This window comes from Sus scrofa, chromosome 2, assembly GCF_000003025.6.
Source record: "Sus scrofa isolate TJ Tabasco breed Duroc chromosome 2, Sscrofa11.1, whole genome shotgun sequence".
NCBI classification, from domain to species: domain Eukaryota; kingdom Metazoa; phylum Chordata; class Mammalia; order Artiodactyla; family Suidae; genus Sus; species Sus scrofa.
In genome coordinates, this window is record NC_010444.4 from 77,535,449 (window position 1) to 77,563,289 (window position 27,841).

General features: G+C 55.9%; 2 protein-coding genes across 7 annotated transcripts; one reads left to right on the forward strand and one right to left on the reverse strand.

Annotated features, from left to right (window-relative positions):
• Window positions 3,477-16,598, forward strand: PLPPR3 (phospholipid phosphatase related 3). The gene is made up of 8 exons (XM_003353964.5): window positions 3,477-3,692; window positions 4,024-4,136; window positions 13,135-13,320; window positions 13,396-13,537; window positions 13,631-13,826; window positions 13,924-13,981; window positions 14,069-14,242; window positions 14,505-16,598. Exons 2-8 carry the CDS (start codon window positions 4,062-4,064, stop codon window positions 15,867-15,869), a joined length of 2,196 nt encoding a protein of 731 aa, XP_003354012.3. The 5' UTR covers window positions 3,477-3,692; window positions 4,024-4,061; the 3' UTR covers window positions 15,870-16,598.
• PTBP1 (polypyrimidine tract binding protein 1) lies at window positions 16,114-27,705 on the reverse strand. Of its 6 annotated transcripts, none has more exons than XM_021081310.1 (15): window positions 26,775-27,247; window positions 25,164-25,194; window positions 22,121-22,196; window positions 21,743-21,915; window positions 21,517-21,663; window positions 21,260-21,430; window positions 21,070-21,180; window positions 20,828-21,002; window positions 20,611-20,688; window positions 19,833-19,981; window positions 18,766-18,799; window positions 18,268-18,360; window positions 17,934-18,150; window positions 17,749-17,826; window positions 16,114-17,656 (listed from the first exon to the last, which is right to left on the reverse strand). In XM_021081310.1, the coding sequence occupies exons 1-15, from the start codon at window positions 27,230-27,232 to the stop codon at window positions 17,524-17,526; spliced, it is 2,124 nt and encodes a 707-aa protein (XP_020936969.1). In that variant the 5' UTR covers window positions 27,233-27,247; the 3' UTR covers window positions 16,114-17,523. The 6 variants fall into 6 exon arrangements, with proteins under 6 accessions (XP_020936969.1, XP_020936988.1, XP_005661470.1 ...); XM_021081329.1 differs by having other exon boundaries at window positions 16,206-17,656; window positions 26,859-27,247; NM_214231.2 differs by lacking the exon at window positions 26,775-27,247 and adding an exon at window positions 27,570-27,668 and having other exon boundaries at window positions 17,379-17,656.

The window sequence follows — 27,841 nt, forward strand, 5'->3', positions numbered from 1 at the left end:
GATGCTCAGTGAGAGAAGCAGATGCAGAAGGACACACAGTGTGGGATTCCACGGATGGGAAACATCCAGAACAGACACATCCACAGAGACAGAGGGTAGGTTTCTGGTTGTCAGGGGCTGGGAAGGATGGGGGTGCCTGCTCTTGGGGATGGGGAGTGGGGGCGCGGTTAGGAGGATAATGGATGAAGGAAATGGGATTTCTCTGGAGGAGATGGAATGTTCCAGAATTAGACTGTGGGGATGGTTGCACAATTCTGTGACTGTTCCAGAAAACAATGGTGGGTATACTTGAAGATGGCTGGTTTATGTTATGTGGACTTCAATTTATTATTTATTTTTATTTTATTTTTTTCCACCTCTTTTGTTGTTGTTTGGTTGGTTGGTTGTCCTGAAGCCTATGGATGTTCCCAGGTCAGGGATCAGATCCTAGCCACAGTTTTGACCTGGGCTGGATCCTTTTTTTTTTTTTTTATTCAATGATTTTATTACATTTATAGTTGTACAATGATCATCACAATCCAATTTTATAGGATTTCCATCCCACAACCCCAGCGCATTCCCCCACCCCCCCGAACTGTCTCCTTTGGAGACCATAGTTTTTCAAAGTTTGTGAGTCAGCGTCTGTTCTGCAAAGAAGTTCTGTCTGTCCTTTTTTCAGATTCCACATGTCAGTGAAAGCATTTGATGTTGGTGTCTCGTATGGCTGACTTCACTTAGCATGATCGTTTCTAGGTCCATCCATGTTGCTAAAAATGCTGGTATTTTGTTCATTTTAATGGCTGAGTAATATTCCATTGTGTATATGTACCACATCTTCTGGATCCACTCCTCTGTTGATGGACATTTAGGTTGTTTCAATGTCTTGGCTATTGAAAATAGCGCTGCAATGAACATCGGAGTACATGTGTCTTTGTGAGTCATGGTTTTCTCTGGATAGATGCCCAGGAGTGGGATTGTTGGATCAAATGGTAGTTCTATTTTTAGTTTTCTGAGGAACCTCCATACTGTTTGCACTAATTTACAATCCCACCAACAGTGTACTAGGGTTCCTTTTTCTCCAGCACTTATTGTTTGTAGGCTTTTTGATGATGGCCATTCTGGCTGGTGTAAGGGGGTATGCTGGATCCTTAACCCACTGTGCGGGGCTGGGGATCAAACCTGCATCCCAGTTCTCCAGAGAGGCCACTGATCCCCTTGTGCCACAGTGGGGACTCCACCTCAATTTTTAAAAATAAGATTTCCAAAGTGACACCACGAGGTTGGGGCTGGTGGTGGACCCTCACATCTCAAGACACCTATTTGTGTCTTGGGCTTTGGGGGCGCTCTTCCAGGCAGGACTGGGGAGGATGTAGGAAGTGGAGATCATGGTGTACTTGGGGTCCCCTGACCAGCCCGAATGTGGGAGCCTGGGGCTCAATCCTGCTACTTGCCAGTGTCCCCCACCTGGCCCCCTCCACCTCTGCCTCAGTCTAACGTTCCCCTCAAGCCTGCTCCCCATCGACACCCTCTCGGGATCCCACTTGTGCATCCTCCCCCCTGAGGCCCCACCTTGCCGCCCAACCTCTGCTCCCATGGACCAGGCTGGCCATGCGAGCAGATCACAGCTGGAGAGGGGGTCAAGTCTGGAGTCCACAGGTCTACCCCTTCCCAGTCAGGTGGCCTCAGGATCCCCTCTCTGGGCCTCAGTTTCCCTGTCTCCGCACGAGGACATGAACAGCCCCACTCCCCCTGCCCCGTGGTGAGCACCTCGGGGGTTAATATGTGCAGTTTTTGAGCAGCGCCTGGGGCTCAGTCCCTCCTGCTGCTCTGAACTCTCCATGGCTCCTGAGTGCCCAGAATTAGGCCCAGGCCTCCTGTTGGGAAGGTGCCATCACAGCCAGCCTTGCCTCATCTTCATCACTGGGGACAGACCAGGAGAAGGACCCCACCGTGATCCTGATATTCCTCCAGACCCTCTTCCAGTCACCCGAGCTGTCAGGAGGGCCCCCAGGACACTTCCCCCAGGAGGCGCCCTAGGGTGATTGCCCCATTCCCCCTCCTCCCACCTCCTGAGAGAGCGTTTGTGGTCACCTTTCAACACTGGGATTCCCAACGGCTGCCCACCCCTCGCTCCACCCCTTGCTGGCTGGGAAACTGAGGCTGGTCGGCATCAGGCCTGGGGAGGCAGTAGAGACAGCCCTGGTGTACCCTCCGCAAGAAGTGGCTTTGTGTCCATTACCAGGTAAGGAAATTGAAGCCCCTGTGGGATTCAAACCCTCTGGACCTCAACCTCAACCACACACATAATCACCTTTGCAAACACATAGAGGAGTTCCCATTGTGGTACAGCAGGTTAAGGATCCCGCACTGCTCCAGCTGAGGCATGAGTCGTGAGAACGTCCATATCCTGCGGGTGCAGCCATTTAAAAAACACGGAGTTCCCCTTGTGGCTCAGCTGAATCGAATCTGACTAGTATCCCTGAGGATGGAGGTTTGATCCCTGGCCTCACTCAGTGGGCTAAGGATCCCACGCTGTGGTGAAGGCTGGCGGCTACAACTCCGATTGAACCCCTAGCCTGGGAACCTCCATATGCCGCCAGAGCGGCTCTAGAAAAGGCAAAAAGCAAAAAGACAAAAAACAAAAAAACAAACAAAAAAAAGCCACAGCCAGGAAGGGGCTGACATGTGAACGTCTTAACGGGGAAAAAGGCCAGTGGCTGCAAACACTGGGTTTAGTGCAGTCCTCACCTCTGATCCTAACTGGAGGCTTAACTGCGGCACTTATTTTTGGGAGGGTCTGTCCCAGTTCTCAGTGGCTCCCCCGTGACTGTACAGGGCCAGGGTTACAGTAGGTGTTCAGGAGACTGTGAAGAAATGAACGGAATAAAATCCTGCCATTTGGGGTCCGGCGACCTTGGGCAGAGATTCCAGTTGTTTCCCCATTCCTAAAATGAGGGTCATCTGGTCCCTACCTGGCATGGCTGAGTGTGGAAAAGAGGAACACCTGCAAACAGCAAGCGCTGTCTAAGTGAGCCTCACGTGAATTCACCACGAGGGCCCTTCCGCCCACCCCGCATCCCCAGCCGTGCGACCTGGCCGCTGGGTGCCTGGACCAGCCGAGCGGAGGGTGGACTGTGGGGTGGGGGCGCAAGGGCGCAGGGGGGAGGTGGGCGGGGCGGCAGCCCAGGAGCGAGGGCCGCCCTCCAGCTTCTTTTGTCTCCCAGGCGCCCAGGGAGCTCGCCATGGAAACGCGCACAGCCGAGCGGCGGGCGCCAGGGAGGGGGACACGGAGGCGAGAGACCCGGAGACCCAGACCCCCCCGCCCACGCCCAGCCTCGATGGGGCTTCCTAGAGCCATCAGAGAGGCCCGGGAGGGGAGAAGCCTGCAGACCCCGGCCCGTGCCCGCTCACGGAGACTCGTGAGACCCAGAGACGGAGGGCGCGGGAGCCGGGGAGGCGGGGACGGCACGCCCGGGGCCGGGCCGGCGACGGACGCGCGCGGCGCCCCCGACGCGCGGAGACAAAGAACCCCCGCCCCTCGCGCCGCATGTAGGCCGCCGGGCGCGGGGTCTCGGACCGGGCGGGGTCCCTCTCTCCCCGCCTCCCCTCCGCCCCCGTAGGGGAGGTGCCGGCTTTGTGCTCGCCGCGCCGCAGCCCCCGCTGCCGCCGCCGCCAGCTCCACCAGCTCCGCCCTCCGGGCGCCGGCGTGCCAGGTGAGGGGGCCTGCGGGCGGAGGGCTGGACCCCACCTCTTCTCCGGCCCCGGCTCCGTGGTTCTGGAGGCCCTCGCCCCGACGCGCGCAACGGGCCTGGCCCGGAGGCCAGGCCGGCCCCGTCCTCTCTGCCGAGCCCCCTCCCGACCCCCCACCCGAGCGGCAGCAGCTTGTCTGGCAGGGCCGCAGTGTGCGGGGGGAGGCCGCGGGCAGTCCCCCCTCCCCAGCCTCAGTTTCCCAGGGCGGTTCCTCCGCGTCTCGCCCGCCCCTCCCCGCCGGCGCCGGGCACGGGCTTTCCCCCCAGGGCTCAATCTGCGCCTCTGCTCCTCCAGCGCGGCTTTGTCCCATCCAACACGGCCTCCGCGGCACCATGATCTCGACCAAGGAGAAGAATAAAACCCCGAAGGACAGCATGACGCTTCTGCCCTGCTTCTATTTCGTGGAGGTGAGTGGGGTGTGGGTTTGCGCTGGGTGGGAGCGGGGCAGAGGCCTCAGTTCTCGGGGACCCTCACAGCTCGCGTCTTTCTCCGGTTGGGGCACAGCCAGGGTGCCTAGGGGGTGGTAATGGGGGGCGGTCCGAACACTTGGGCTCTGCGGGACGAGTAGGAGTTCCAGAGGCGCAGAAGGGTGTTCTGGGCCAATGTTGCGAGACGGGACCTTCAGTGTGAGGTCCAGGTCAGAATCTCAGGTGGAGGGGCTGGAGCAAAGTGTGGGGCGGCCTTGGAGGGGGCGCTGGGTGTGAATGTAGGGTCTTCCTTCAGCCTTTGGGGTGGAGGCCTGAGAGTGTGAATTGAAATCTCTCTTCTGCTAATGGTGCAGCTGGAGCACTTCCCCAAACTGTTAGAACATGCCCAGCACGTAGTGAGGGCCTTACGAATGTTTGAAAAAAAAAAATGAAAGAATAAATGCAAGCCACCTGGTGCAGGTGACGTTGATCCGTACTTGGATGCTTGGCAACTGGGTTGGCCACAGCGCCCCCTATTTGACACGCAGGGAAAACCCAGCTCCAGAGCGGCGCAGGCATAGAGTGGGTGGAGGAGGGGGTGGCCGCCAGGCCAGAGCAAACTGCACACCCACCCCACTCCTTGCAGGGTCACCCAGGCCGGTGGGCACGTCCCCAAGGGCAGAAAACCTGATTATTTTTCAAATTTGCATTTGAATCCTCGTTACCGGTTTTGTTATCCCTTCTCAGTGTTCTAAAGGCATTGTGCCCTGAGGCCCTCTCACCACCACTTCCCTTCACTTGTGTCTTTCCAGAAATGGTTTCACACCCTTTTAAGTCCACTAGATGTAGCCCTTACCCCCCCACACCCACCTTTTAAAACACAAATTCTGGAGTTCTGATGAGGCTCAGTGGTAATGAATCTGACTAGTAGTACCCATGAGGATGGGGGTTCAATCCCTGGCCTCACTCAAGTGGGTTAAGGATCCCACGCTGTGGTGTAGATCGCAGATGAGGCTCGGTTCCTGCATTGCTGTGGCTGTGGTGTAGGCCAGCAGCTACAGCTCCCATTCAAACCCTAGCCTGGGAACTTCCATATGCCTTGGGAGCAGCTTTAAAAAGACAAACCTAGGCTCAGTGGTTAACAAATCTGACTGGGAACCATGAGGTTGTGGGTTTGATCCCTGGCCTTGATCAGTGGGTTAAGGATCCGGCGTTGCCGTGGGCTGGGGTGTATGTCGCAGACACGGCTCGGAGCCTGCATTGCTTTGGCTCTGGCATAGGCCAGCGGCTACGGCTCCAATTCGACCCCTGGCCTGGGAACCTCCATATGCCGCTGGTGCATCCTCGGAAAAAGACGAAAAATAAAAAAGACAAACCCACAAAAAAACAAGTTCCTGCTCTTGGCGTTTTTCTTTTCTTTTTAATGGCTGCACTCACAGCGCATGGAAGTTCCTCGGCCAGGGATTAAATCCCAGCCACAGCTGTGGCAACACCAGATCCTTTAACCCACTGCGCTGGGCCAGGGATGGAACCCAAGCCTCCGCAGTGACTCAAGCTGCTGCAGTCAGGTTCTTAACTCACTGTGCCACAGTGAGAACTCCCCTTGGCTTTCTTATAGCAGAGATCTTTGTTTACCATCATCCCACGTAAGGGTGGGGCATCCTTTTTCCCTGCTGCATGGTACTCTGGAACTGAGGGAACCAACTGCAGGGAGCTAGACACGGGGATTCTTCCTAGCCTTTTTGTTGCACGTTCCTGTAAGGCAGCTCTTTAAGCTCTACCTACAACACTCCACACAGGGGTGAGTTTTTTGGCAAGATTCCTCCCTGGGCAGAGGCTGTGGTCACTGGGGAAAGACCCCAGATTCCTCACACAGAGGCCACAGCATTGTCCCCTCACACACCTGCACGCCTATGCCTGTTTCCCCACAGTTGTGCCGGCACTGAGTGTTAGTGGAGTTTTGGATTTTGACCAACCTGATTGGCACATAACCGAGTCCAAGCTCAGGTCTGCATTTCCTTTACTGCCAGTAATAAATTCTTCTTTTTTTGAATTTTATGGCCACACAAGTGGTTGATAGAAGTTCCCGGGCCAGGGGTTGAATCTGAACCACAGCTGTGGCAATACCAGATCCTTTAACTCACTGCGCCAGGGATCAAACTTGTGCCTCCCCAGTGACTGAGCTGCTGCAGTTGGATTCTTAAACCAATGAGCCACAGAGGGAACTCCTACATTATTTATTTTTTTTGGCTGCCTCGCAGCATATGGAGTCGCAGTTGTGACATATGCTGCAGCTGTGGCAATGCAGGCTCCTTTAACCCACTGTGCTGGCCAGGATTGAACCTGCGTCTTTAGCATTGCAGAGATGCCGCCGATTCTGTTGCACCACAGTGGGAACTTCCCCACATTTGTTTTTTAAAGACCCCTACCCCGGAGATCTCTTGTGGATCAGCAGGTTAAGGATCTGGTGGTATTACTACAGTGGCTTGGGTTGCTGCTGTGATGCAGGTTTGATCCCTGAATTTCTGCATGCCACAGGCACAGTAAAAAAAACAAAAACAGGAGTTCCCATCGTGGTGCAGTGGAAACGAATCTGACTAGGAACCATGAGGTTGCAGGTTCGATCCCTGGCCTCGCTCATTGGGTTGAAGATCTGGTGTTTCCATGAGCTGTGGTGTAGGTTGCAGATGCAGCTCGAATCCTGCATTGCTGTGATGTAGGCCGGGAGGCTGTGGCTCTCATTTGGCCCCTAGCCTGGGAACGTCCATATGCCGTGGGTGCGGCCCTAAAACAAACAAACAAACAAAAAACATAGCACGCCCAAATCTGGCACACTGGCACGACATGATGAGTGTATGTGAATGATTTTCCTTTTTTTTTTTTTTTTTTGTCTTTTTAGGGCCACACCCGAAGCGTATGGAAGTTCCCAGGCTAGGGGTTGATTTGGAGCTGCAGCTGTTGGCCTACACCACGGCCACAACAACGCTGGATCCTTAACCCACTGTGCCCGAGGCCGGGGATCAAGTGCTCGCTTCCACGGCGACCAGAGCCACTGCAGTCAGATTCTTAACCCACTGTGCCATGGTGGGAACTGCACTAAGGACTTTTAATAATCTACTCATCCAGTTGTCCCCTTGAAGCCCTGGGGGAAGGCCACTTTATCCTTTCCATTTTCACCTGGGGAAAATGAGGCACGGAAAGAGGTGGAGCCAGGATCCAGACCCAGGCAGGTGGCTATGAACCACTTCACTCACCTGCCTTGGGCCTCATGCCTACATGCTTTAGGTGCTCAATAATTGCTTCTCGGACAGCAGCCCGGCCCGCAAACTCAACTTTGGTGTTTCCCCTCTGGGACCCCCCAGCCCAGGGCTGCATGGAGGGCCAAAGCCCCTCTCAAGTTGCTGTACAAGTCGGGAGTGGAGGTGGAGGCTTCCCAAGGCTGCTGGGCCCCAGATGTGCCAGCGCCACTTGGCCCCTGTGGGTGTTTTGAGTCTGAGACCCTTGGACCAGAGGGGGAGGCATGGGACACTGGGAGGGTGGCTTCCATCAGAAGGTCCCCAGAAGCTCTTGACAGCATGAGTGAGTGTGTGACTAAGGTGTAGATCTTGCCCTCCCACCTTCCTTGGGCTCCACATCTGCAGCTTGGTCAAGGGAAGCTCAGCTTTCCTGACCCTCAACCTTCTGCCCATTCCTTACACCTGGTGTGAGCAGGTGTGTGCCTAGCTCCTGGGGTCACATGACCTGGGTGTGCAGAAGGATGGTTGCATGAACTCAGCCAACTCATTCGTTTATTCATTCAGCACCTGCCATGGGCCAGACATCTGTGTTCTTGAGGCTGAGTGTGAAGTTGGCACTTTAGGGGTGTGGGGGTCCAGAGGAAATAAAGTAGCACAAGGGATGGAGAGACTGGTGCCAGGAAGGGTGTCTCTGAGGAGGGCCAGGACCCCAGAGGTGTAAGTGCATCCATCCATCCCTGAGAGGAAGGGCCCAGAAGCAGGAACCTGTCTGTTGTTTCTAGGTTGTTCAAGACAGCAAGGGTGGCAGGAAGAAAGAAATGCATGAAGTGGGTAGAAGGAAGGAAGGAAAGATGGATAGATGAGTGGTGGATTGATGGATAGATGATGGAAGAGGGATGGATGGGTGAGTGTGTGGTTAGGTGAATAGAAAATGGATAAGGGGTAGATGTATGTTGGAAGTTGATGGACAGAGGGATGGGTGTTTGGAGGAATGGGTGAGGTTTTTTGGCCACTCCAGTGGCATACAGAAGTTCCTGGACCAGGGATGGAGCTTGTGGAATAGCAGTGACCCGAGCCACTGAAGTTGCAAGGCTGGATCCTTAACCCATTGTGTCACAGGGGAAGTCCAGGTGAATAGATGAGTGGATGGGTGGGTTGATGGATGGATGATGGATTTATGGATGGATGAGAGAAGATGATGGATGGGTAGTTTAATATGGATGGATGAGTAAGTGGATGGATGGTGGATTGATGGATGTATTTTGGGAAGGTGGGTGGACGGGTGGAAGGAAGAAAGGAAGCATGAGTGAGTGGATGAATGGATGGAGGATTGATGGATGGATGATGGAAGATGATGGATAGGTGGGTGAATGGGTGGATGGGTTGAAGAATGAATTAGTGGATGGATGAGTAAGTAGATGGATGCATGGTGGATTGATGGATGTAGTCTTGGGAAGGAGGATAGATGACGGTGGTCAGATGGATGTGTGGGTATCTTGATGGGTAGATGGAAGGAAGCCAGTGAGCATGAGTGATGGAAGATGATGGATAGGTGGATGAATGGGTGATAGGTGGTTGGATGAATGTATAGTGAATAAATGGATGGTTGGATGTTGGAAGTTGATGGAGGGATGGGTGTTTAGATGAAGAATGATTGGTGGATGCCATGAGAGTGGCCCTAGAAAAGGCAAAAAGACAAAATGATTGTTGGATGGGTGGGTTTGTGGATGAATGGTGGATTTATGGGTTGATGGATGATGAGTTTATAGATGGGTGATAGATTGGTGGATGGATGGAAGGAAAAAGGAAGCATGGGTGGATGGTTGGATGATGGATAGATGGGTGAGTTGGGTGGATGGATGGAATGAAGCATGGGTGAATGGATAATGGCTAGGTGGACGAACAGATGGGCAGATGGATGGATGGTGGATTAATAGATGATGGAAGATGATGGGTGAGTGGAAGGAGGGAAGGAAGGATGTGTAGGTGGATGATAGGTAGATGAATGGGAAGAAGGGAGGATGGATGGGTGGGTTGGTGGAGAGTTGGATGGATAAGTGGGTGGATGATGGATTGATGGTTATATTTTGGGAGGGAGGATGGATGGTGTGAGGGTAGGTGGGTGGAAGGAAGGAAGGATGAGCGGATGGAGGGAGAATGGAAGAAAGGAAGGATGGGGAGATGGATGGGTGATGGTGCATGATGGATTGATGTATTCTGGGAGAGAGAATGGGCAGGTGAGCGGTCACATAGGTGGAAAATGAATAAATGGATAGATGGATGATGGAAGTTGATGGAGGGATGGGTGTTTGGATGAATGGATGATTGATGGATGAGTGGATGGTTGGGTTGATGGATGGTGGATTTATGAATGGATGGGTGGGTATGTGGGTAGATGGGTGGATGAATGATGTAAGATTAATGGGTGGATGGATGGGTGAATGGATAGATGGAAGAGTGAGTGGTTGGATGGTTGATGAAAGATGGTAGGTTGGTGAATGGATGGAAGGAAAGAAGCATGGGTAGCTGGTTGAATGATGGATGGAGTGAAGGAAGTGTGGGTGAAAGGAAAATGGGTAGGTGGATGGTTGGTAGATTGATGGATGATGGGAGATGATGGATAGATGGGAGATGGCAGGTGGATGGATGAACAGAAGGAAGGAAGCATGAGTGGATGGATGGGTGATAGAAGATGATGCATGGAGGGAAGAATGAATGGGTGGGTGGTGGGATGGGTGGATAAATATATAGATAAATGTTGGAAAGTTGATGATGGACAGAGGGATGGGTGTTGGGATGAATGAATGAGACCTTTTTTTTTTTTCCCCTGGCAACTCCAGTGGCATGCAGAATTTACCAGTCCGGGGATTGAACCCCTGCTATAGCAGTGATCCAAGCTGCTGCACTGAAAATGCTGGATTCTTAACCACAGAACTCCAGATGAATGGGTGGGTTGATGGGTGGATGGTGGATTAATGGATAGATGATGGAAGATGACAGATAGATAGTTTGATGGATGAATGGGTGGATGGATGAGTGGGTGTATGAGTGAGCGGATGGATGGAGGATTGATGGATGTATTTTGGGAGGGTGAGTCGATGGCTAGGTGAATGGACAGTTGAAGAGAAGGGAGGAAGCACTTGTGAATGAATAAATAGATGATAGGAAGTTCTTGTTGTGCAGTGGAAACGAATCTGACGAGTAACATTGTGGGTTCCATCCCTGGCCTCGCTCAGTGGGTTAAGGATCCGGCATTGCCATGAGCTGTGGTGTAGGTTGAAGATGTGGCTCGATCCTTTATTGCTGTGGCTGTGGCATATGCCAGCAGGTGTAGCTCTGATTCGACCCCTAGCCCGTAACCTCTATATGCCGCAGGTGTGGCCCTAAAAACCAAAAAAAAAAAAAAAAAAAAAAGGACAGTAGATTGATGGATACATGATGAAGAATGCGTGGGCAGGTGGGTAGAATGATGGATGGATGAATAAGTGGAGAGATTGGATGGATGGATGTGGAATGATGGAAGATGATGGATGAATAGATAAATGAATGGGTTGGGAGTTCTCATCGTGGCTCAGTGGTTAAAGAATCTGACTAAGAACCATGAGGTTGTGGGTTCGATCCCTGGCCTTGCTCAGTGGGTTAGGGATCCGGCATTGCTGTGAGCTGTGGTGTGGGTTGCAGACGTGGCTTGGATCCCACATTGCTGTGGCTGTGGCGTAGGCTGGTGGCTACAGCTCTGATTGGACCCCTAGCCTGGGAACCTCCATATGCTGTGGAAGTGGCCCAAGAAATGGCAAAAAGACAATAAATAAATAAAATAAATGGGTAGATGGGAGGGAGGATGAAGTGGATGGACTGGATAAGTAGGTGGGTGGTTGGACAGATAGAAAATGAGTGATTGGATAGATCGATATTGGAAATTGGTGGATGGATGGATGGGTGTTTGGATGAATGGATGATTGATGAGTGAATGAGTAAGTAGATGGATGTGTGGTGGATTGATGAATGTATTTTGTTTTTATTTTTTGTTTTAGAGTCACGTCTGTGGCATATGGAAGTTTCCAGGCTAGGGGTCAAATTGGAGCTGCAGCTCCTGGCCTACTCCACAAGCACAGCAATGCCAGATCCGAGCCACATTTGTGGCCTATGCCACAACTTGCAGCAACACCGTATCCTTAACCCACTGAGTAAGGCCAGGATCAAACCCTTATACTCATGGATACTAGTTGGATTCTATTTTTTTTTTTTTAAGGGCTGCACCCACGGCACATGGAGGTTCCCAGGCTAGGGGTCCAGTCGGAGCCACAGCTGCTGGCCTACACCACAGCCACAGCCACACGGGATCGGAGCCGAATCTGCAACCTACACCACAGCTCACAGCAACACTGGATCCTTAACCCACTGAGTGAGGCCAGGGATCGAACCCGCAAACTCATGGTTGCTAGTCAGATTCCTTTCCACTGCACTGTGACAGGAACTCCACTAGTTGGATTCTTAACCTGCTGAGCCACAACAGGAGCTCCTGATGGATGTGTTTTGGGAGGGAAGATGGATGATGGATGGGTGGATGGATTGAGAGATGGAAGAAAACATGAACAAATGGATGAATGGATGGTAGATTGATAGATGAATGATGGACGGGTAAGAGGATGAATTGGACGGATGATGGAAGATGATGGATGGAGAGGCAGATGGATGGAAGAGAGGGTGTGTGGATGGATGGTTATGTCAGTAAATGGTGGGATAGGTAGAAAGTAGATGGATGTTGGAAGTTGATAGAAGGATAGTTATATGGATGAATGGATGATGGAAGGAAGGATGGGTAGGTAGAAGCATGGATGATGGGTGGATGGATGATGATGTTAAGATGAATGGGTGGATGAGTTGGGTGGTGGATTGATGGATGGATGATGAAAGATGATGGACGATTGGGATGCATGGATGGATGGAAGAAAGGAGGCACAGGTAGATGGTTGGATGATGGATATGAATGGATGGGTGAATGGGCAGGTGGATGGATGGAGAATTGCTAGATAGGTGATGGAAAATGAGGGTGGGTGAGTGAAGAAATGGAAGAAGGGATGTGTAGGTGGGTAGATGAATAGAAGGAAGGAAGCATGAGTGGATGAATGGATGATGAAAGGAGGGAAGGAAGGGGGGAGGTGGATAGATGGATGATGGAAGGAATCCTGATGGATAGGTGATGTGTAGATGAATGGAAGGAGGGAGAGAAGCACGGGGGTGTATGGATGATGGATAGACAGATGGTTAGAGTGTTGATGAATGGGGGAGTTCCTCTTGTGGCTCAGTGGTTATAATCAGCCCAACTAGCACCCATGGGAATGTGGGTTCAATCCCTGACCTTGTTCAGTGGGTTAAGGATCCAGCGTTGCTGTAAGCTGTGGTGTAGGTCAGAGACGCGGCTTGGATCCCAGGTGGCTGTGGGGCTGTGGCCAGCAGCTGTAGCTGCGATTCAACCCCTAGCCTGGGAACTTCCACATGCCACAGGTGCGGCCCTAAAAAGCCAAAAAAAAAAAAGAAAAGAAAAAGAGTGTTGATGAATGGGTTCATCAGTGGACTGCTGCATAAATCATATGTAGGAATGGTTTGTTGGATAGACCTATGGGTGTTATACAGGTGGGTGTCACTGGGTTTTGAATGAGCTGATGAGTGGGGGAATCAGTGATGGGACTGAATTCATGGGTGGATGACTTGCTGAATGAGTGTGGGCTCACCCTGGCTGGTTGTCCGCTTTTCTGCAGCTGCCCATAGTGGCATCCTCCATCGTGTCTCTCTACTTCCTGGAGCTGACTGACCTCTTCAAGCCGGCCAAGGTGGGTTTCCAGTGCTACGACCGCACGCTCTCCATGCCCTACGTGGAGACCAGCGAGGAGCTTATCCCGCTGCTCATGCTCCTCAGCTTGGCCTTCGCTGCGCCGGCAGCCTCGGTGAGTCTGGCATGGGGCTGGGGCAGTGGGGGCGCTGCAGCTGGGAGCCCGGCTGAGTGCCTCCCTGTCTGGCAGATCATGGTGGGCGAGGGCGTGCTGTACTGCCTGCAGTCCCGGCTGTGGGGCCGCGGCGGGGGCCCAGGTGGGGCCGAGGGCAGCATCCATGCTGGCGGTTGCAACTTCAACTCCTTCCTTCGGCGGACGGTGCGCTTTGTGGGTGAGTTGCCCCCTCATGGAAACCTGCCCTGAGGCTGGCAGGCAGGTCTGGCCCCTGCTCCCACACCTTGGCCTTGACCCTCCCGCCCCGCAGGGGTCCACGTATTTGGCTTGTGTGCCACGGCCCTGGTGACTGACGTCATCCAGCTGGCCACGGGCTACCATGCACCCTTCTTCCTGACCGTCTGCAAACCCAACTACACCCTGCTGGGCACATCGTGTGAGGCCAACCCCTACATCACGCAGGATATCTGCTCCGGCCATGATGCCCACGCCATCCTGTCTGCTCGGTGAGTGTGTCCAGCCCCAGGCCTGTGCAGCATGCAGGGGAACTGAGGCACAGTGTGGTCCCAGAGCCACGGGGCTCACCTTGGATGCCTCTTGCAGGAAGACCTTCCCATCCCAGCACGCCACCCTGTCTGCCTTTGCAGCCGTCTATGTGTCGGTGAGTCCCGGCCGCCCCTCCTGGCACCCTGGCTGCCCCCGTGGTGACCAGAGGCCCTGACCGCCCCACCTGCCCTGCCCACTGCAGATGTACTTCAACTCTGTCATCTCAGACACCACCAAGCTGCTGAAGCCCAGCCTGGTGTTCTCCTTTGCCATTGCGGCGGGTGTCTGCGGCCTCACCCAGATAACACAGTACCGGAGCCACCCTGTGGATGTGTACGCCGGCTTCCTCATTGGTGCTGGCATCGCTGCCTACCTGGTGAGGGGCTGAGGGGAGGCACAGGCTCTCGAGGGGTGGGGGGGAGGACAGGCCCTTCTGGGGCGACTGCCAGTTTTGTCCCTTGGACGCTCCAGTCTGAATCTCAACAACCCAGACTTGCTAGACATGCAGAGGGACTGCCCGGAGGCCAGAATTTGGCCAACTGGGAAGGAGATGGACTTCCCCTCACTGACTCCTCATGGCAAGTTGATCCCCTAGCAGGCACTCTGGCCTCACCCTCCGCCCTCATCTCACCCCCCAGGCTTGCCATGCAGTGGGCAACTTCCAGGCCCCACCCTCGGAGAAGCCAGTAGCCCCGGCGCCTGCCAAGGATGCACTGCGGGCACTGACCCAGCGGGGCCACGACTCGGTGTACCAGCAGAACAAGTCAGTGAGCACAGATGAGCTGGGCCCGCCTGGGCGGCTGGAGGGTGTACCCCGGCCCGTGGCCCGTGACAAGACCTCACTGGGCAGCCTGAAGCGGGCCAGTGTGGACGTGGACCTGCTGGCCCCTCGCAGCCCCATGGGCAAAGAAAACATGGTGACCTTCAGCCACACGCTGCCCCGTGTCAGCACACCCTCGCTGGACGACCCAGCCCGCCGCCACATGACCATCCACGTGCCCCTCGATGCCTCACGCTCCAAACAGCTCATCAGCGAGTGGAAGCAGAAGTCACTGGAGGGCCGTGGCTTGGGGCTTCCAGATGAGGCCAGCCCTGGGCACCTCCGACCACCCGCTGAGCCCATGGCAGAGGAGGAGGAGGAAGAAGAAGAGGAGGACGAGGAGGAGGATGAGGAGGAGGAGGGAGAGGAAGGCGGTCCGGCCCCACCTTCACTCTACCCTACTGTCCAGGCCCGGCCAGGGCTTGGGCCCAGGGTCATTCTCCCTCCAAGGGCTGGTCCACAGCCACTGGTGCACATCCCTGAGGAGGGGGCCCAGGCTGCAGCTAGCCTGTCCCCGAAGAGCAGTGCAGCGGTGCGTGCCAAGTGGCTCATGATGGCTGAGAAGAGCGGAGCCCCGATGGCCGCAGCTTCTACCCAGCCTCGCGTGGCTAACCCACCCCGGCTGCTGCAGGTCATTGCCATGTCCAAGGCGCCAGGTGGGCCTGGCCCCAAGGTGGCTGAGACGGCCTCATCCTCCAGTGCTAGCTCCGACTCTTCCCAGTACAGGTCACCTTCAGACCGCGACTCAGCCAGCATTGTCACTATTGATGCGCATGCTCCCCACCACCCTGTGGTCCACTTGTCTGCGGGTAATGGCCCCTGGGAGTGGAAGGCAGCAGGTGGCGGGGCCAAGGGGGCAGAGTGCGAGGGCACCTATGAGCTGGGGGACCTGGCCCGGGGCTTCCGTGGGGGGCCCAAGCCTTCAGGGGTGTCCCCAGGCTCATCGGTTAGTGATGTGGATCAGGAAGAGCCACGGTTTGGGGCCGTGGCCACTGTCAACCTGGCCACTGGAGAGGGGCTGCCTCCCCTGGGCATGGCTGATGGGGCACTGGGGCCAGCAAGCCGGGAATCAACGCTGCGGCGTAAAGCGGGCAGCTTGGCACTAGGTGAGCGCGAGGCCATGGAGGCAGAGGCAGAAGGCTATTATCGCAAGCTGCAGGCAGCCCGCAGGTTCAAGGACTGAGGGGTTGGGGGTGGGTATTGGGGAGGGCAGTGCAGGTGGGTGGAGGGTGTGGGTGCCTTTTCCCCACTGGATAATAAAAGGGGGTGCTGCAGTGTGGCTTTGTCATTTGTCAACTGGGGGGGCTGCACAGTGGGATGGGGTCCCCCCCACCAAAAGCCCCAAGGGAAGAGTGAAGGAGACAGATGGGCTGAATTTGCAGAGACAGCATTGAAACAAACAGGCCCAATAAAGAGGGAAAATCAAGTGCAGGGTACAGAGAGTTTATTCAAAGTCCGGTACAGACTGGCCAAACCACCTTCTACAATGTGGACAGGAAAAAAGAGCCTACAGAAAAGGTAGGAGTTGTTATAAAATTGCTTTAATTCAGTTCTCTCTGCATTACAAGCCGGCGGTGGGCAGTGGACTGCCATGCTCCGTACAATACTGGGCCTGTAATTGCTGTTATCAAAATATACATCTGTGTCACCGTAAAAAACCGCATTTGCTGCTGCCTCTCACGTCTTACAACAGGTATAAAAAATTATAAATATTTACACCCTTGTTCCACCCCACACGGAAATTGGAGGTCCAGGCCCCAAAGGGGGGAGCTGACCAGCACAAGGTCTGCACAGGGAGCCCCCTGGACCCGGATGCAGGACGAGGCACTAAGACGGAAGGGCAGCTGCCCCACCTCCTGGGGTCCCAGCAATAGAGGCAGACATGAAGCAGAAACAAAACTTTGGTCCAAAATTTTCAGGAAAAAAAGAAACCCTGAAAGTTTAAGAGCGCCTGTCCTCACTAGAGGACAGCTGGGTGTAAGGCATCTGGAGGTCTCAGACAGAGCCTGGGCTTCGCGCCCCGGCGCCTTGCCGGCCCCGCTGTGTCTGCCCTGGAAACTAGAACCTGCCCTGCAACTTACTGCCAAGGAATAAAATAAAAGTACAGTATACAAGGTCATAGCACAAGGAGAAAAATTAGGTTACACTCATACAATTTTTATCATCTTGCTATATAAAAAGTTACTTAAAACTATTTCTTTTGCATATAAATGAAAAAGATTAGAATATTTGGTCAACTGGAAATATTGCTAGGCACGACGTCTGCAGCTGCATCAAAGCATAATACAGAGATTACAGTGGAAACAGAGCTGAAGAAGCACAGGGACACACCCTGGGGTCTCACCCAACCAAGGAAGGCCCTTGGGGCTGGGGAGGGGGGAAATCACACACTTGATTAAAGGATTAGGGGTGTCGGCCAGACGCCTGCAGCCTCCCACAACACCAGGCACATGATCCCACGGGAGGTGGAGTCCTTGGGCCCCCAAACCCCTACGCGTCTTAACACCCCAACAAGGCCCTGCCAGAGCAGCGGGTTTAAGGCACAAGAGAGCCAAGTGGAGGTTTGGGAGCGCCCGCCCACAGGCTGCAGAAGGCACAGGCGAGGGGCTGGGAGCAGGCTGTGCTGACTGTCACCAAGGGCCTGAGGCCAGCACCCCATCTCCCCAAGGTGAACAAAAGATTTAGATTTAATTTTTTAAAAACAGGTAAACTGATTTCTCTTTTAAAAAAATAAAATCTCTGGTCTTTTAAGGTCACTTCAGCTGCTTTTAAAGTGGCTTTTTTTCTGGAATGATGGAAGTTGTTGCCGGGTGCCCGGCAGGCTGGTCCACAGCGGCCTAGATGGTGGACTTGGAGAAAGACACGCGCAGGTGGTGGTTCTCACCCAGGTCGTGGTTGTGCAGGTCAATAAGCGCCTGGATGGCTTCCTCCACAGAGCCCATCTGGATCAGTGCCATCTTGCGGTCCTTCCTATGGGTGGGACACAGAAAAGGGTGAGTGGTGAGGGCTAAGGGGTGGGAAGTGCCCTGGGGAAAGGAGGGAGGGGCAGGGCCTCTGCTCACTGGAAGAACTTGAACCCTTTGACGATACCACCGTTGCTGGAGAAGAGAATCTTGAGATCTTCCTCAGAGATGGAGGGCCTGTGGGGAGGAGAAAGACTGAGCTGCGTGTCCAGTCTGAGGAAGGGAAGGCCTAGCAGAAACAGCTACATGCAGCAAGGGCGCTTTCCCAGTCCACTGGCACTCACGGGATATTGGAGAGGTGCAAGGTGGCCGAGGGTGGGAAGATGTTCTGGAAGTTCTTGGAGCCCGGCTTCTTGAAACGGTGCAAGGGCGAGTTGCCATAGTCCTTCGTGAGGCCCTGGTCCTCCTGGCCCTCACGAGGCAGCTGCACGTTCTGGTGCTTGGAGAGCGTGATGCGCACGGGCTTTCCATGCAGCTTGTGCCCATTGAGGTGGCTCATGGCTGGGAAGGAAGTGGGGGCGACACACAAGTGAGGCAGGGCCCCCCAGCACCCCACACTCCCCTACAGCCCTGCCGCCCCCCACCCCCGCCAGGTCTGGTCTTCCAGTGGCCCCTCACCCAGCTGAGCCTGGCTCCCGTCTGCCATCTGCACCAGGGCATTCTCCTTCTTGTTGAACAGGATCTTCACCCGCTGCACATCACCATATACGCCTTCAAGAGCACGGGGGAGGGGGGGGGTGCTGAGCCACCAGAGGGCCCACTGCTGCCTCCCCGCCAGCCCCCGCGACCCGCACACCCGCACAGAGCTGGCTCTCCCCCGGAGGTTTGCTTATTCTGCTCTGGGCACCTGCGGCTAGTTACAGGGGACGTTACTGGGAGGGCTACCTTCAGCAAAGAAGCCATAAAATCCAGGAAAGGTCAATTGCCAAGAACCATCCTGTAGCATGCTACCGACACATTTACTCGGCCAACAGCATGCGGGGCAATAAACCATGCTCTAGAGTCCAAATAAATCCGCAAACCGCAGCCCAGACCGCACGCATCATACATCTCAGGGCGTAACAACCACCTCAATTACATGAAAACAAGGTAATAAAAGTGTGAACAATAACATACCGAAAAGAATAAAGAGGCTTTGGGGTGTGACTCTCTTTAGAGGACAGCAGAGCAAGGCAGCGGAGGGACAGGGAAAGGGAGAGGTCAGGGGGCAGTTGCCAATCGTCCACCACGAGGAGGCAGCCCCGCAGGCGTGCAGGTTGATGGATGATGAAGTTGTCAGGATGTTAATATTCAAGGGCAGGTTGGTTTCCGGAGAGCAGGGTTTGAGGGGGAATTTTTTTTTTTTTTATTTATTTATGGTTTTGTTTTGTTTCAAGCAACAACAGGAAGCAGAAGTACCGTGCAGTCAGTTGGCAAAGAAATTCCGGATCAGGGCAAGAAAAAAAATTGGGAAAGGGGAAGGGGAGAAAAGAAAAAAAGTAGCAAAAACACAGGTCAGTAAATACATAAGAAACACGCGGTGTCCCATCAGTCAAGACCACACACATTACAGCCACAGGCCGGGACAGCAGGAGAGCCGCCTCGGGGAGCAGGACAGTGCCCACCGGCCCACTCGCTCCCCCAGAACCAGGCCCTTGCGAACTGCCTTCCTCCTCGGCTCCTACTGGAGCACTTCCCTAGGAGCCGGGGGGCGGTCACAGCAATGGTCAGACAGCAAGAGAACAGCTCGTAAAGCTGGAATTCCATCTACAGAGTTTAGTACTTGGAGCCTTTTATCATTCCACCCCAGCTCCCTGAGAGCAATTTGGTCCCTGAGAAAAGAGCAGGCCCGGCTGACTGCTGTTGACTGGTGCCCCCTCCCCAGAGGTGCCCAGCAGGCCCCTGCAGACTGGGGCCTGTTGGGCTGGAAATTTCAAAATTGCTCTCATATACCAGGTGCTTCAACTCTCAATATCACGGAACCAGAAACGTAAACTGAGATGTTAAGGGAAACAAGGAGAACTCCAAGGGCTGCGGGAGAGGAGGCGGCGTGGGGACTGTGCGCAGAGGACGGCCAGAGGACCTGCTCCAGGGACTCTGTGACTCTGCCTGCCTGGGGGAGGGGACCGGTCCACGTTTGGCCCAGAGAGCACTATTCCCCTGCGCCTGTACTTTCGGGGGGACAGCCTACAAGAGCCACGTACCTCGGGATTGAGGTTGCTGACCAGCAGGACGGAATTTCCTGCCCCTGCCAGACCTGGAATGGCGATCCGGCCTGCTGCTGCCGCCGCTGCCGCTGCTGACGGGATAGCCAGAGGAGCCAGGGCCCCATGCACGTTAGGGACAGAGAGGCCTAGAGAGGAAGATGATCAGATGAGCGGCAGTGCCCATGTTGCCCACCAAGAGGGAAACGAAGGTCCTGCCTGTCCTCATGCAAAAGGTCACCCTCGGCCCCATGCCTGGCCATGTGCCTGCCGGCTCCACCTCTCCTCATGGCAAAGACCGTCTACATGCGCCCAACAGCACACAAAGCTTATGAGCTCCTGGAAACACAGCACCGAGCCGAGCCTTGCTGCACGTACTTGCAGGTGACCATCACCATGCAGACGGCAGGCTGGGCGGGTCGTCATGTGGGCAGGTGCCCAGCCCCCAGGAGGGACGCTCAGGTGTGCCTGCCTGGCTCAGGCCACTCTGCTTTACCAGGCTACTAAATGCATCTCTAGGGGCACATCCCGCCAACCAGTGTGCGCTGATCCTCACTGGGCGCTTGAAAGGAACCAGACCAGAAACTGCGGGGTTAGTGGGCTCTACACAGCCCTGTCCTATGACTGCCCTGTCCAGGCTCCTTGGGGAACCCAGGCCCGCACCCAAGAAGGTGGGCTCCCCCCGTGACTGCGCCCACGCCAGCTGCCATGGAAGCAGAGCTACTGGAGAGGTGCGGGCATGCAGACGGCAGTGGGAGCGGGACGAGTGTTTGAGTACCTGCGGCTTGAGGAATTGCAAAGGTGGGAGGGAAACCAGCTCCTGCATACGGGGAGGCTGACATTATACCAGGTGCACCTAGAAACAAACGAGACACTAATCATGGAACCCAGCGGGCGTCCAGGACACAGGTGCCGACCTCCCTGGGCTCTGCGCAGAGCCAGGCGCCTAGACTGAGCTAGCGTGTCCTGCCTCCAGGCGATGGCCTGGACCTTACCGAAGGCAGCGGCCATGGTTTGGTCCAGTGAGGGCTGGTTGTCACCAGAAGGCAGGTCAGGGCGAGTGTAGTCACGGCTCTTGTCGTTGTTGTACTTGACATTGAGGCTGGTGAGCTTGGAGAAATCGATGCGCAGGGTGCAGCAGGCATTGTAGATATTTTGCCCGTCCAGTGACTGTGGGGAAAAGGCCATGAGCAGGTGCCAGTGGGGTGGCTGGGCGGCTGCCCCAGGGGCCACTCACCAGCTTGGCGTGCTGGGCGCTCACAGGGTCGGCGTACTGCAGCAGTGCCTGGAACTGGTTGTTCTTGGTGAAGGTGATGATTTTCAGGACGGTGCCAAACTTGGAGAAAATCTGTGGAAGGACGATAGTCAGCCTCACCCAGCAGCCAGACCACCCACCCCATAGCGAAGGGCCAGTGCGACCACCTCACCTGGTGCAGCACGTCCAGGGTCACCGGGTAGAAGAGGTTCTCTACAATGATCCTGAGCACCGGGCTCTGGCCGGCCATTGCCATTCCTGCATCTACTGCTGCAGCCGAGGCAGCCAGGGCCAGATTTCCTGACTGGACTGAGTTCACTGCCTGCAGGGCTGCCTGGGCCCGCTGTGGGGTGGGGGACACAGCCGTTGAGTCCTCAACCCCTAGGTAGCTCCCCTGCTCCCATCCACACCTGAGGGCAGCGGCCTCACCGCCTGATTGGGAGAGCTGTCTGTCTTGAGCTCCTTATGGTTGGAAAACTGGATGTAGATGGGCTGGCCGCGTAGCACAGGGGTCACTGACGTGTAGTAGTTCACCATGGTGTTGGCGGCCTCCTCAGTGTTCATCTCGATGAAGGCCTGCAGGCAGGGGGAGCACATGAGCTGGGCCTAGACCAGCCACCCCTGGGCCTGGGGCCTTCCTGAGGGCGCCTCCTACCTGGTTTTTCCCTTTCAGCATCAGGAGATTGGTGACCTTGCCGAAAGGCAGTCCCAGGGATATGACCTCCCCCTCAGTGACATCGCTGGGGAGCTTCCGGATGTGGATCACTCTGGACGGCACCCCTGCACTTCTGTTGTCCCCCTTGAATTTCTTGCTGTCATTTCCATTTGCTAGAAAAGGGGTGGGCTGCATGGTACCAAATGCTCTCTGGGCTCCCTCTCCTGGCACCCACACCCTCCCTGCAGCCAGGATGGCTTCTCCCCATGCCCAGGGTCCACCTGCCTGGACCCTGGGGAAGTGAGGCTCAAGGTCAAAGGCCATGGACCCATGGGGGGACAGGTTCACAGGCAGGGCTTGGGCTGGGGTCAGAGTTACCTGTGGAGGCCGAGTTGCTGCTCATGATAAAGGGTCCGTTAGTGACACAGGCAGAGAAGAGCTCGTCAGATCCCCGCTGTAAGAGATGACCTGGCTGGAATGGAGTGTCCTTGCCACAGCCCACCCCCCGCCCCAGCACACCCTGACCCTCCCTCCTCCCCACCCCCAAGGGCCTCTGGTCCTTCACCTCAAGACACAGCTCCTCACCCCACCTGAGAGGCCCCAGTGGGGCACTGCATGTCACAGGCCTCTCAACCTTCTGTGCCCCCACCCCCAGTCTGCACAGGGCTTGGATTGGCCACCCCATAGCAGGCCCAGGCCACGGGCTGAGCCCTACCCATAGCAAGATAGTGACAAGCCCACAAGGACAAAGCCCCCTTGTCATGCTGCAGCCACTGCTCAGCTGCAAGAGCCTGTCCTATTTTCCGGTCTGAGGAAACCCGAGCTGGAAACACTAGCTCTCCCAGTGGCAGGCACCTGGGTGACTCCCAGGTGAGGAAGTGCCCCTGCAGGTGGGCTCCCTGCATCTGTCCACTAGCCTCCAAAAACAAGAGGCTCACTCACTGGTCTCCATCCGGTAAGCCAGCTCCCCAGAACCACATCATGTGGACCCTGGGAGGGCAGAACCCGACCACAGACTTAAGGACCAACTCCTCCCGTGGTACAGGGGCTCCCCATCAGGAACTGAGCCCCTCCCCAAACAGCCTCTGGAGGATTTCAAGGCCCCTGGCGCCCTCCCCCTGAGGCCCCACTTGTGGGAACAGGAAAGACCAGCAGGCCTGGGCCTCGCCCCTTCAACAAGGACACCTTAACTCTGCCCCTCCCCCAAACTGCCAAAGTAGTTGCCACTTACTTGTCCAGGTGGTCACCCTACCTTCCCTTGGTCCAGGGCCAAGATGCCCTAGAACTCCTCAGAAACCTCACCCCCAAGCCTGTCCCCTCCAAAGAGGGTGCAGTAAACCAAAGAGATGCCGATCTGCCCCTCAGGACAAAAAACAGGCATGGTGAGGCTCCTACTATGGCCGTGATTCTGAGCCCAGACCCCAGGTTGGACAATCATGCAAAGGCCTCCACACGATGCCGCCCTCAGGGCCCAAGGCCCACTGAGGGAAGTTGCAAAGGCTCAAAGCTAGGCAACTCAGGCCCTATCTGAGTCCAAAAAAGGATAGCAATGCAGGCTGCTCATGAACTGGGGTGTGATATTAACAAAGTAAAACATTAAAAATCACCAACCAGAACAAGCTGACATGACCTGTCTCAACTTGAACTCACCTGGGCACTTCAAGGCTCAGGGCAGCCAGACCAGTCTCAGCCCTGAACAGAGTCACCCAGAGTGCACCTGAGCCACTGCTGCCACCAAGGGCAGGCAAGAGTACCCCCATCCAAGTCCAAGTGGTAGGAATGTGTCCTCCCATCTCAGAACTTGGAGCCCTAACCCACCCCTCCCCTCAGGCACACAACAGTTTCCTGGCTTGAGCTGGACAGAGACCCACCACAGAGCTCCCATATGCTTGCTACATGACCTTTAATAGAGCATCTTGGCTCCTATCTTTGACAGGTGGGGCCAAAATTCCCTGGGGAGGGGTGAGTCCTGGCTCTGACTATGCTCTCCTGGCAAAGTCTGGAGTGCCAACATCTACAGAATAAATCCTGCCCACTTGGTCACCCCCACCTCCCCCAAACCTCCCTCCTGGACACAGCCCCCTCCCCCCAGCACAGGGGCATCCAGGTGCAGGCAGTGACCTGTGATTCATCAGGCAATGTCCCCTTAGCTAGATACTCTGAAGAACACACTGCCCCCAACTCCCCGGCAGGGCGGGTGCATGCCATGGTGGACTGGGGTGACGGCTCTTCGCCACTAGTACTGGTGGAGCCACTGTCCATAACTGCCCAGGAATCAACTCAGTATCAACAGCAAAGGGCCCCTAAGCGTGCTTGCTACTGTAAAACCTTATCAACAGCAAAGTGCCACTGTTAACACTGCTTGAAACCAGCACTGACTTGGGGCACAGAGGCCTGAGCTCTCCACTGGGGTAGAGCCTCACGGCTTCTATCCTATTTCTATCCTAGGCCTGACTCTGGAAGCATATGTCCCCTGGGAACACAATAGGAGAACATCCCTTGGAAGAGCTTCTCCAGCTGAAAATGGCTCCCACAGAAGCAGGAGAATTGTGACTGTTACAAACGCTTCACATCAAAGTCTCTCTCCCCCTCCCGCCACCAAACAAACAGGTTTTATCTGCAGGAAGATCGGGACAGGCAGCGTGTGAAGACAAGAGTCCGTTTGGGAAAACTGAAACCAGGCCCAGGCCTCATGGCTGGCCGACCAGAAACCAGCTGGCTGCCTGCTGGGGACATGGGAGCCATCTGTAGGAGACCCAGAATCTGGTCCTGAAGAGGACACTCCAGCCAGGACACAGCCCCAGAGGACCTGTTCCTCTGGGGTGCTCACAGGCCCTGCTGTGGGGACAGAGCGCCCAGCCAGCTCCGCACCACTTGTATGTTCAAACGTCCAGGTGCTGCGCGTCTACACACAGACTGGTCTCCATTTTCCGTTACCTCGAGAAGAGTCATACAGAGTTTTTCAGAGCAAAAATTACCTGAACCGAGGACGTCATTAAAGCAACCTCTAACTACCCTAGGGCCCCAGGAGTCCTCTGATCCCACCACCCACCCTAGAAGCTGCTCGGGGTGCAAACAGATTGCAACTTTTTCAACAGACTACCAACTACAGAAGCCCTGTCACCCCATCATGCAACACCCCCCCCCAAACTGGGAACTGTGTTACCATAGCAGGACCCCATAGCTCTGAATTTTGGTGTGGGGAAAAGGGGCACGAAAAAAGTCCAGCAACACCTTGAATGCGAGAAGCCACCAGACCAGCTTGGCCAGACCTGGTGCTGGCAGGGACCAGCCTGCACACCCTCTGCCCGCTGCCCTCCACACTGCCGGGGGACACGAGCCCTGCAGCAGGGTCAGCGTGAGATCAGGGTCCAAGAAACAGGAAAGAGGAAAAGAGGGAACCACGTCCAGAAGTGCCTACCTTTGTACCAACTGCTATGTCTGGGACGATGCTGTGGAGAGAGGAGAGGAGATGTTAGCCAGGGGCGCCCGCAGGGGTCCCAGCAGGCGGGAAGGACTGTCCCTGCCCCCAGACATCCTGGGGTGCCCTGAACAGCTCTTTGCACAACTCTCTGGCAGCACATGCCCCCCACCAAAGGCCTTGGCTAACTAGCAAGTCTTGGGCAGGGAAATGAGCCGTCCACCATTTAATCTCCACTTGAAAAGGAGCCATCATTGTCCTCCAGCTCCCCTCCCTCCCAGCAGGACCCCAGGCCCCGCCTCCCGACCTGTCCAAACACAAAGATACCCCCTTCCAAAGCCCTGGGAGGGACACTTGATGCTAGAGATGTTTGAGTACTGTTGTTTGCTTTCTAGAAATCCTAGAAACTAGTAATGCTTGGGAGATGTTTTCAAAAAAAAGGGGGGGGCGCTAGTGAAAAGGCAACTCACAGGACCTGAAGTTAGAGCTCTGGCCCCAAGGGAACGAAGGGGAGGGGGGCGCACAATGGAAATGATCAAAGAGAATTAAGTTACTCATCAACCTGGCTCCCCGTGACTGGACTTTCCCTCACCCCCCTGCAGGCAGGCCGCTTGGGAAGGCTGAACTGGAGTGCAGGGTGGCCTGGGGCTCTGGGGGTGCAGTGTCCCAGCCCAAGCTACCCAACAGCAGAGCGCTCCAGTTTCTACGTATGGAACAGAAACAAACAATGTCTGAGTGACTTAAAGTCTACTCAGCAATGCCCCCGACCAGGTCATCTGGCCACCAAGGCCAAGTAGTCTCGCAAAACAAACAAAATCTCCCATGACATTATATGACATCCCCTTACCCAGTCCCTCAAGCTCAGGAAGGTGGGCTCGTATAATCCTCTGTTCAAAAGACAGAACCTACCCCTAATCCGGGCTCTCTCCACCCTCAACTACCTCTGCTGTGGGACCTCCAAACACCTCACTGGTTAGTCCCAACGATTTTTAGAAACCGTACTGAGCCAAGAAAAAAATTTCTCAGAAAAAGAATGAAAAGCACGCAGTTTCCCAACTGCTAACCCAGAGCGACTCATGGCTTCCTACTCCCGGGGAGGGCCTCGGACACAGGAAGTATTTTACATAAAATGGCCTTTCTGGAAAAGATTTCCAGCCCTTCCAAAGAGAAGGCTGGCCAAACAGAAAGCCCCCACCACCCCAACACTGACAAGAGACTGCAGATGGGACTGGGCTCCCCAAATCACACCTGGGGGAGGATGCTCCCCAGGACAGTTCTTGAGAAAGGAAGCAAAACTCGAAAACTTGACCAGACCGCCAAGAAAACACTTCCCGGCGAGATTCCACCGGCGGGCTCCTGAGCACCCTGGCTCGGGAAGGGGTTCTCTGGGCAGATCCACCCAAACCAAGCCAAGGCAGACCACGAGGAGATCAAGTTCCTCTCGCAGCAGCAATTTTTCTGAAAGACTGGCCTTAATTCAGTCTGAAACCTATCATTTCAAACCCGAAGCACCCAAAGCACGTGACCCTCAGGGCATTTTTAGTCGCCCGCCTGCCGCCCAGTCCGGCTGAAAGGAGGGCTTGCTCAAAACTCACAAACAAGATACCCAACTTCACCGCGTTCTGTCCCTTTTCCTGAAAAGAGCCCCGGCCGCCACGCGCGCCCCCGCCCCAGGTTGGTAGAGGCCTCCGGCACCTCGGCACACCGGGAGTTGCTCGGGTCGCCAACTGCCCCGCCCCCATCGCGCCCGGAGCAACGCGCCCGGGGCGCCTCCCCGGGACGCCGGGCGGGAACAAAGGGGGCGGCGGAGGACCCGCGCCCTTCTGGGCAGGAGGGCGGCGTCTTCGGCCGCGCCCGGGCCCGCGGCGGGCGGGGGAGGCCGGGGCAGAGTCCGCGCGGCGGGAAAGGCCGCGCACGCGCGCCAGAACCAACGGGGGGGGGTGTGCGAAGGATCGCGCACGCGCGGGGCCCACACGCGGCGCGCCCAGGAGGTACGGGGCGCGGGAAGGGCCACACAGGGCGGCTAGCGGAGGCCGTACAGGGCGCCGGAAGGGCCACGCAACGCGCATCAAGGGCGGCGCGTGCGCGCGGAAACCGGACGTGAAGCGGGAAGGGCCCCGCGGCCGCCGCGTGCGTTCGGGACGGGCCGCGTGGACACCGGAAGCGAACAGGGCTCGGCCAGCCACCCACCTCCCCCAGACCCCCGCCCCCTCGCGACCCCGGCAGCCTCTCCCCGGGCCGCATCCCAGACCTGGGGGAAGGGAAGGAAGACAGAAGCGCCCGGGGGCCCAGGGTGGAGGCGGAGCGGCGCGCCGGGACTGTCGTCCCGAGGAAGCCCCGGCAACGGCCAGGGGAAAGGCTGGAGAGCGAGAGGGACGGCAGAGAGCGCAGACAAGCACGACTCACCCGTCCATTGCACACACAGGAGACCCGCGGGGGACGGAGTGGAGGCGCCGGAATAGCAGGAACCGACCCAACGGCTCCGAGTTATAGACTCACAAAATGGCGGAGACGCCCGAACACGTCCCCCGCGCGCTCTGCCCATTGGCTCCCATCGCGCAGATGGGCGGGGCCAGCACCTCGGGACCCCGCCAGAGCCTCCCAATGGCTAGAAGGCCGCTCGAGGGGTGGGGCCAAACAGAATTGCAGGCGACCATTGGAGAAGGCGACCATACATC

Excerpts from the sequence above, each read along its gene's own strand:
- PLPPR3 (XM_003353964.5), top strand. The coding sequence starts at position 4,062 with ATGATCTCGACCAAGGAGAAGAATAAAACCCCGAAGGACAGCATGACG. Across the intron at positions 13,321-13,395 it reads TCGCTGCGCCGGCAGCCTCG|ATCATGGTGGGCGAGGGCGT; the intron begins GTGAGTCTGGCA and ends CCTGTCTGGCAG. Across the intron at positions 13,982-14,068 it reads TTGCAGCCGTCTATGTGTCG|ATGTACTTCAACTCTGTCAT; the intron begins GTGAGTCCCGGC and ends TGCCCACTGCAG.
- PTBP1 (XM_021081310.1), bottom strand. The coding sequence starts at position 27,232 with ATGCGCGTTGCGTGGCCCTTCCGGCGCCCTGTACGGCCTCCGCTAGCC. Across the intron at positions 21,003-21,069 it reads GCGCCCAGCACGCCAAGCTG|TCACTGGACGGGCAAAATAT; the intron begins GTGAGTGGCCCC and ends TTTTCCCCACAG. Across the intron at positions 20,689-20,827 it reads AACCATGGCCGCTGCCTTCG|GTGCACCTGGTATAATGTCA; the intron begins GTAAGGTCCAGG and ends GTTTGTTTCTAG.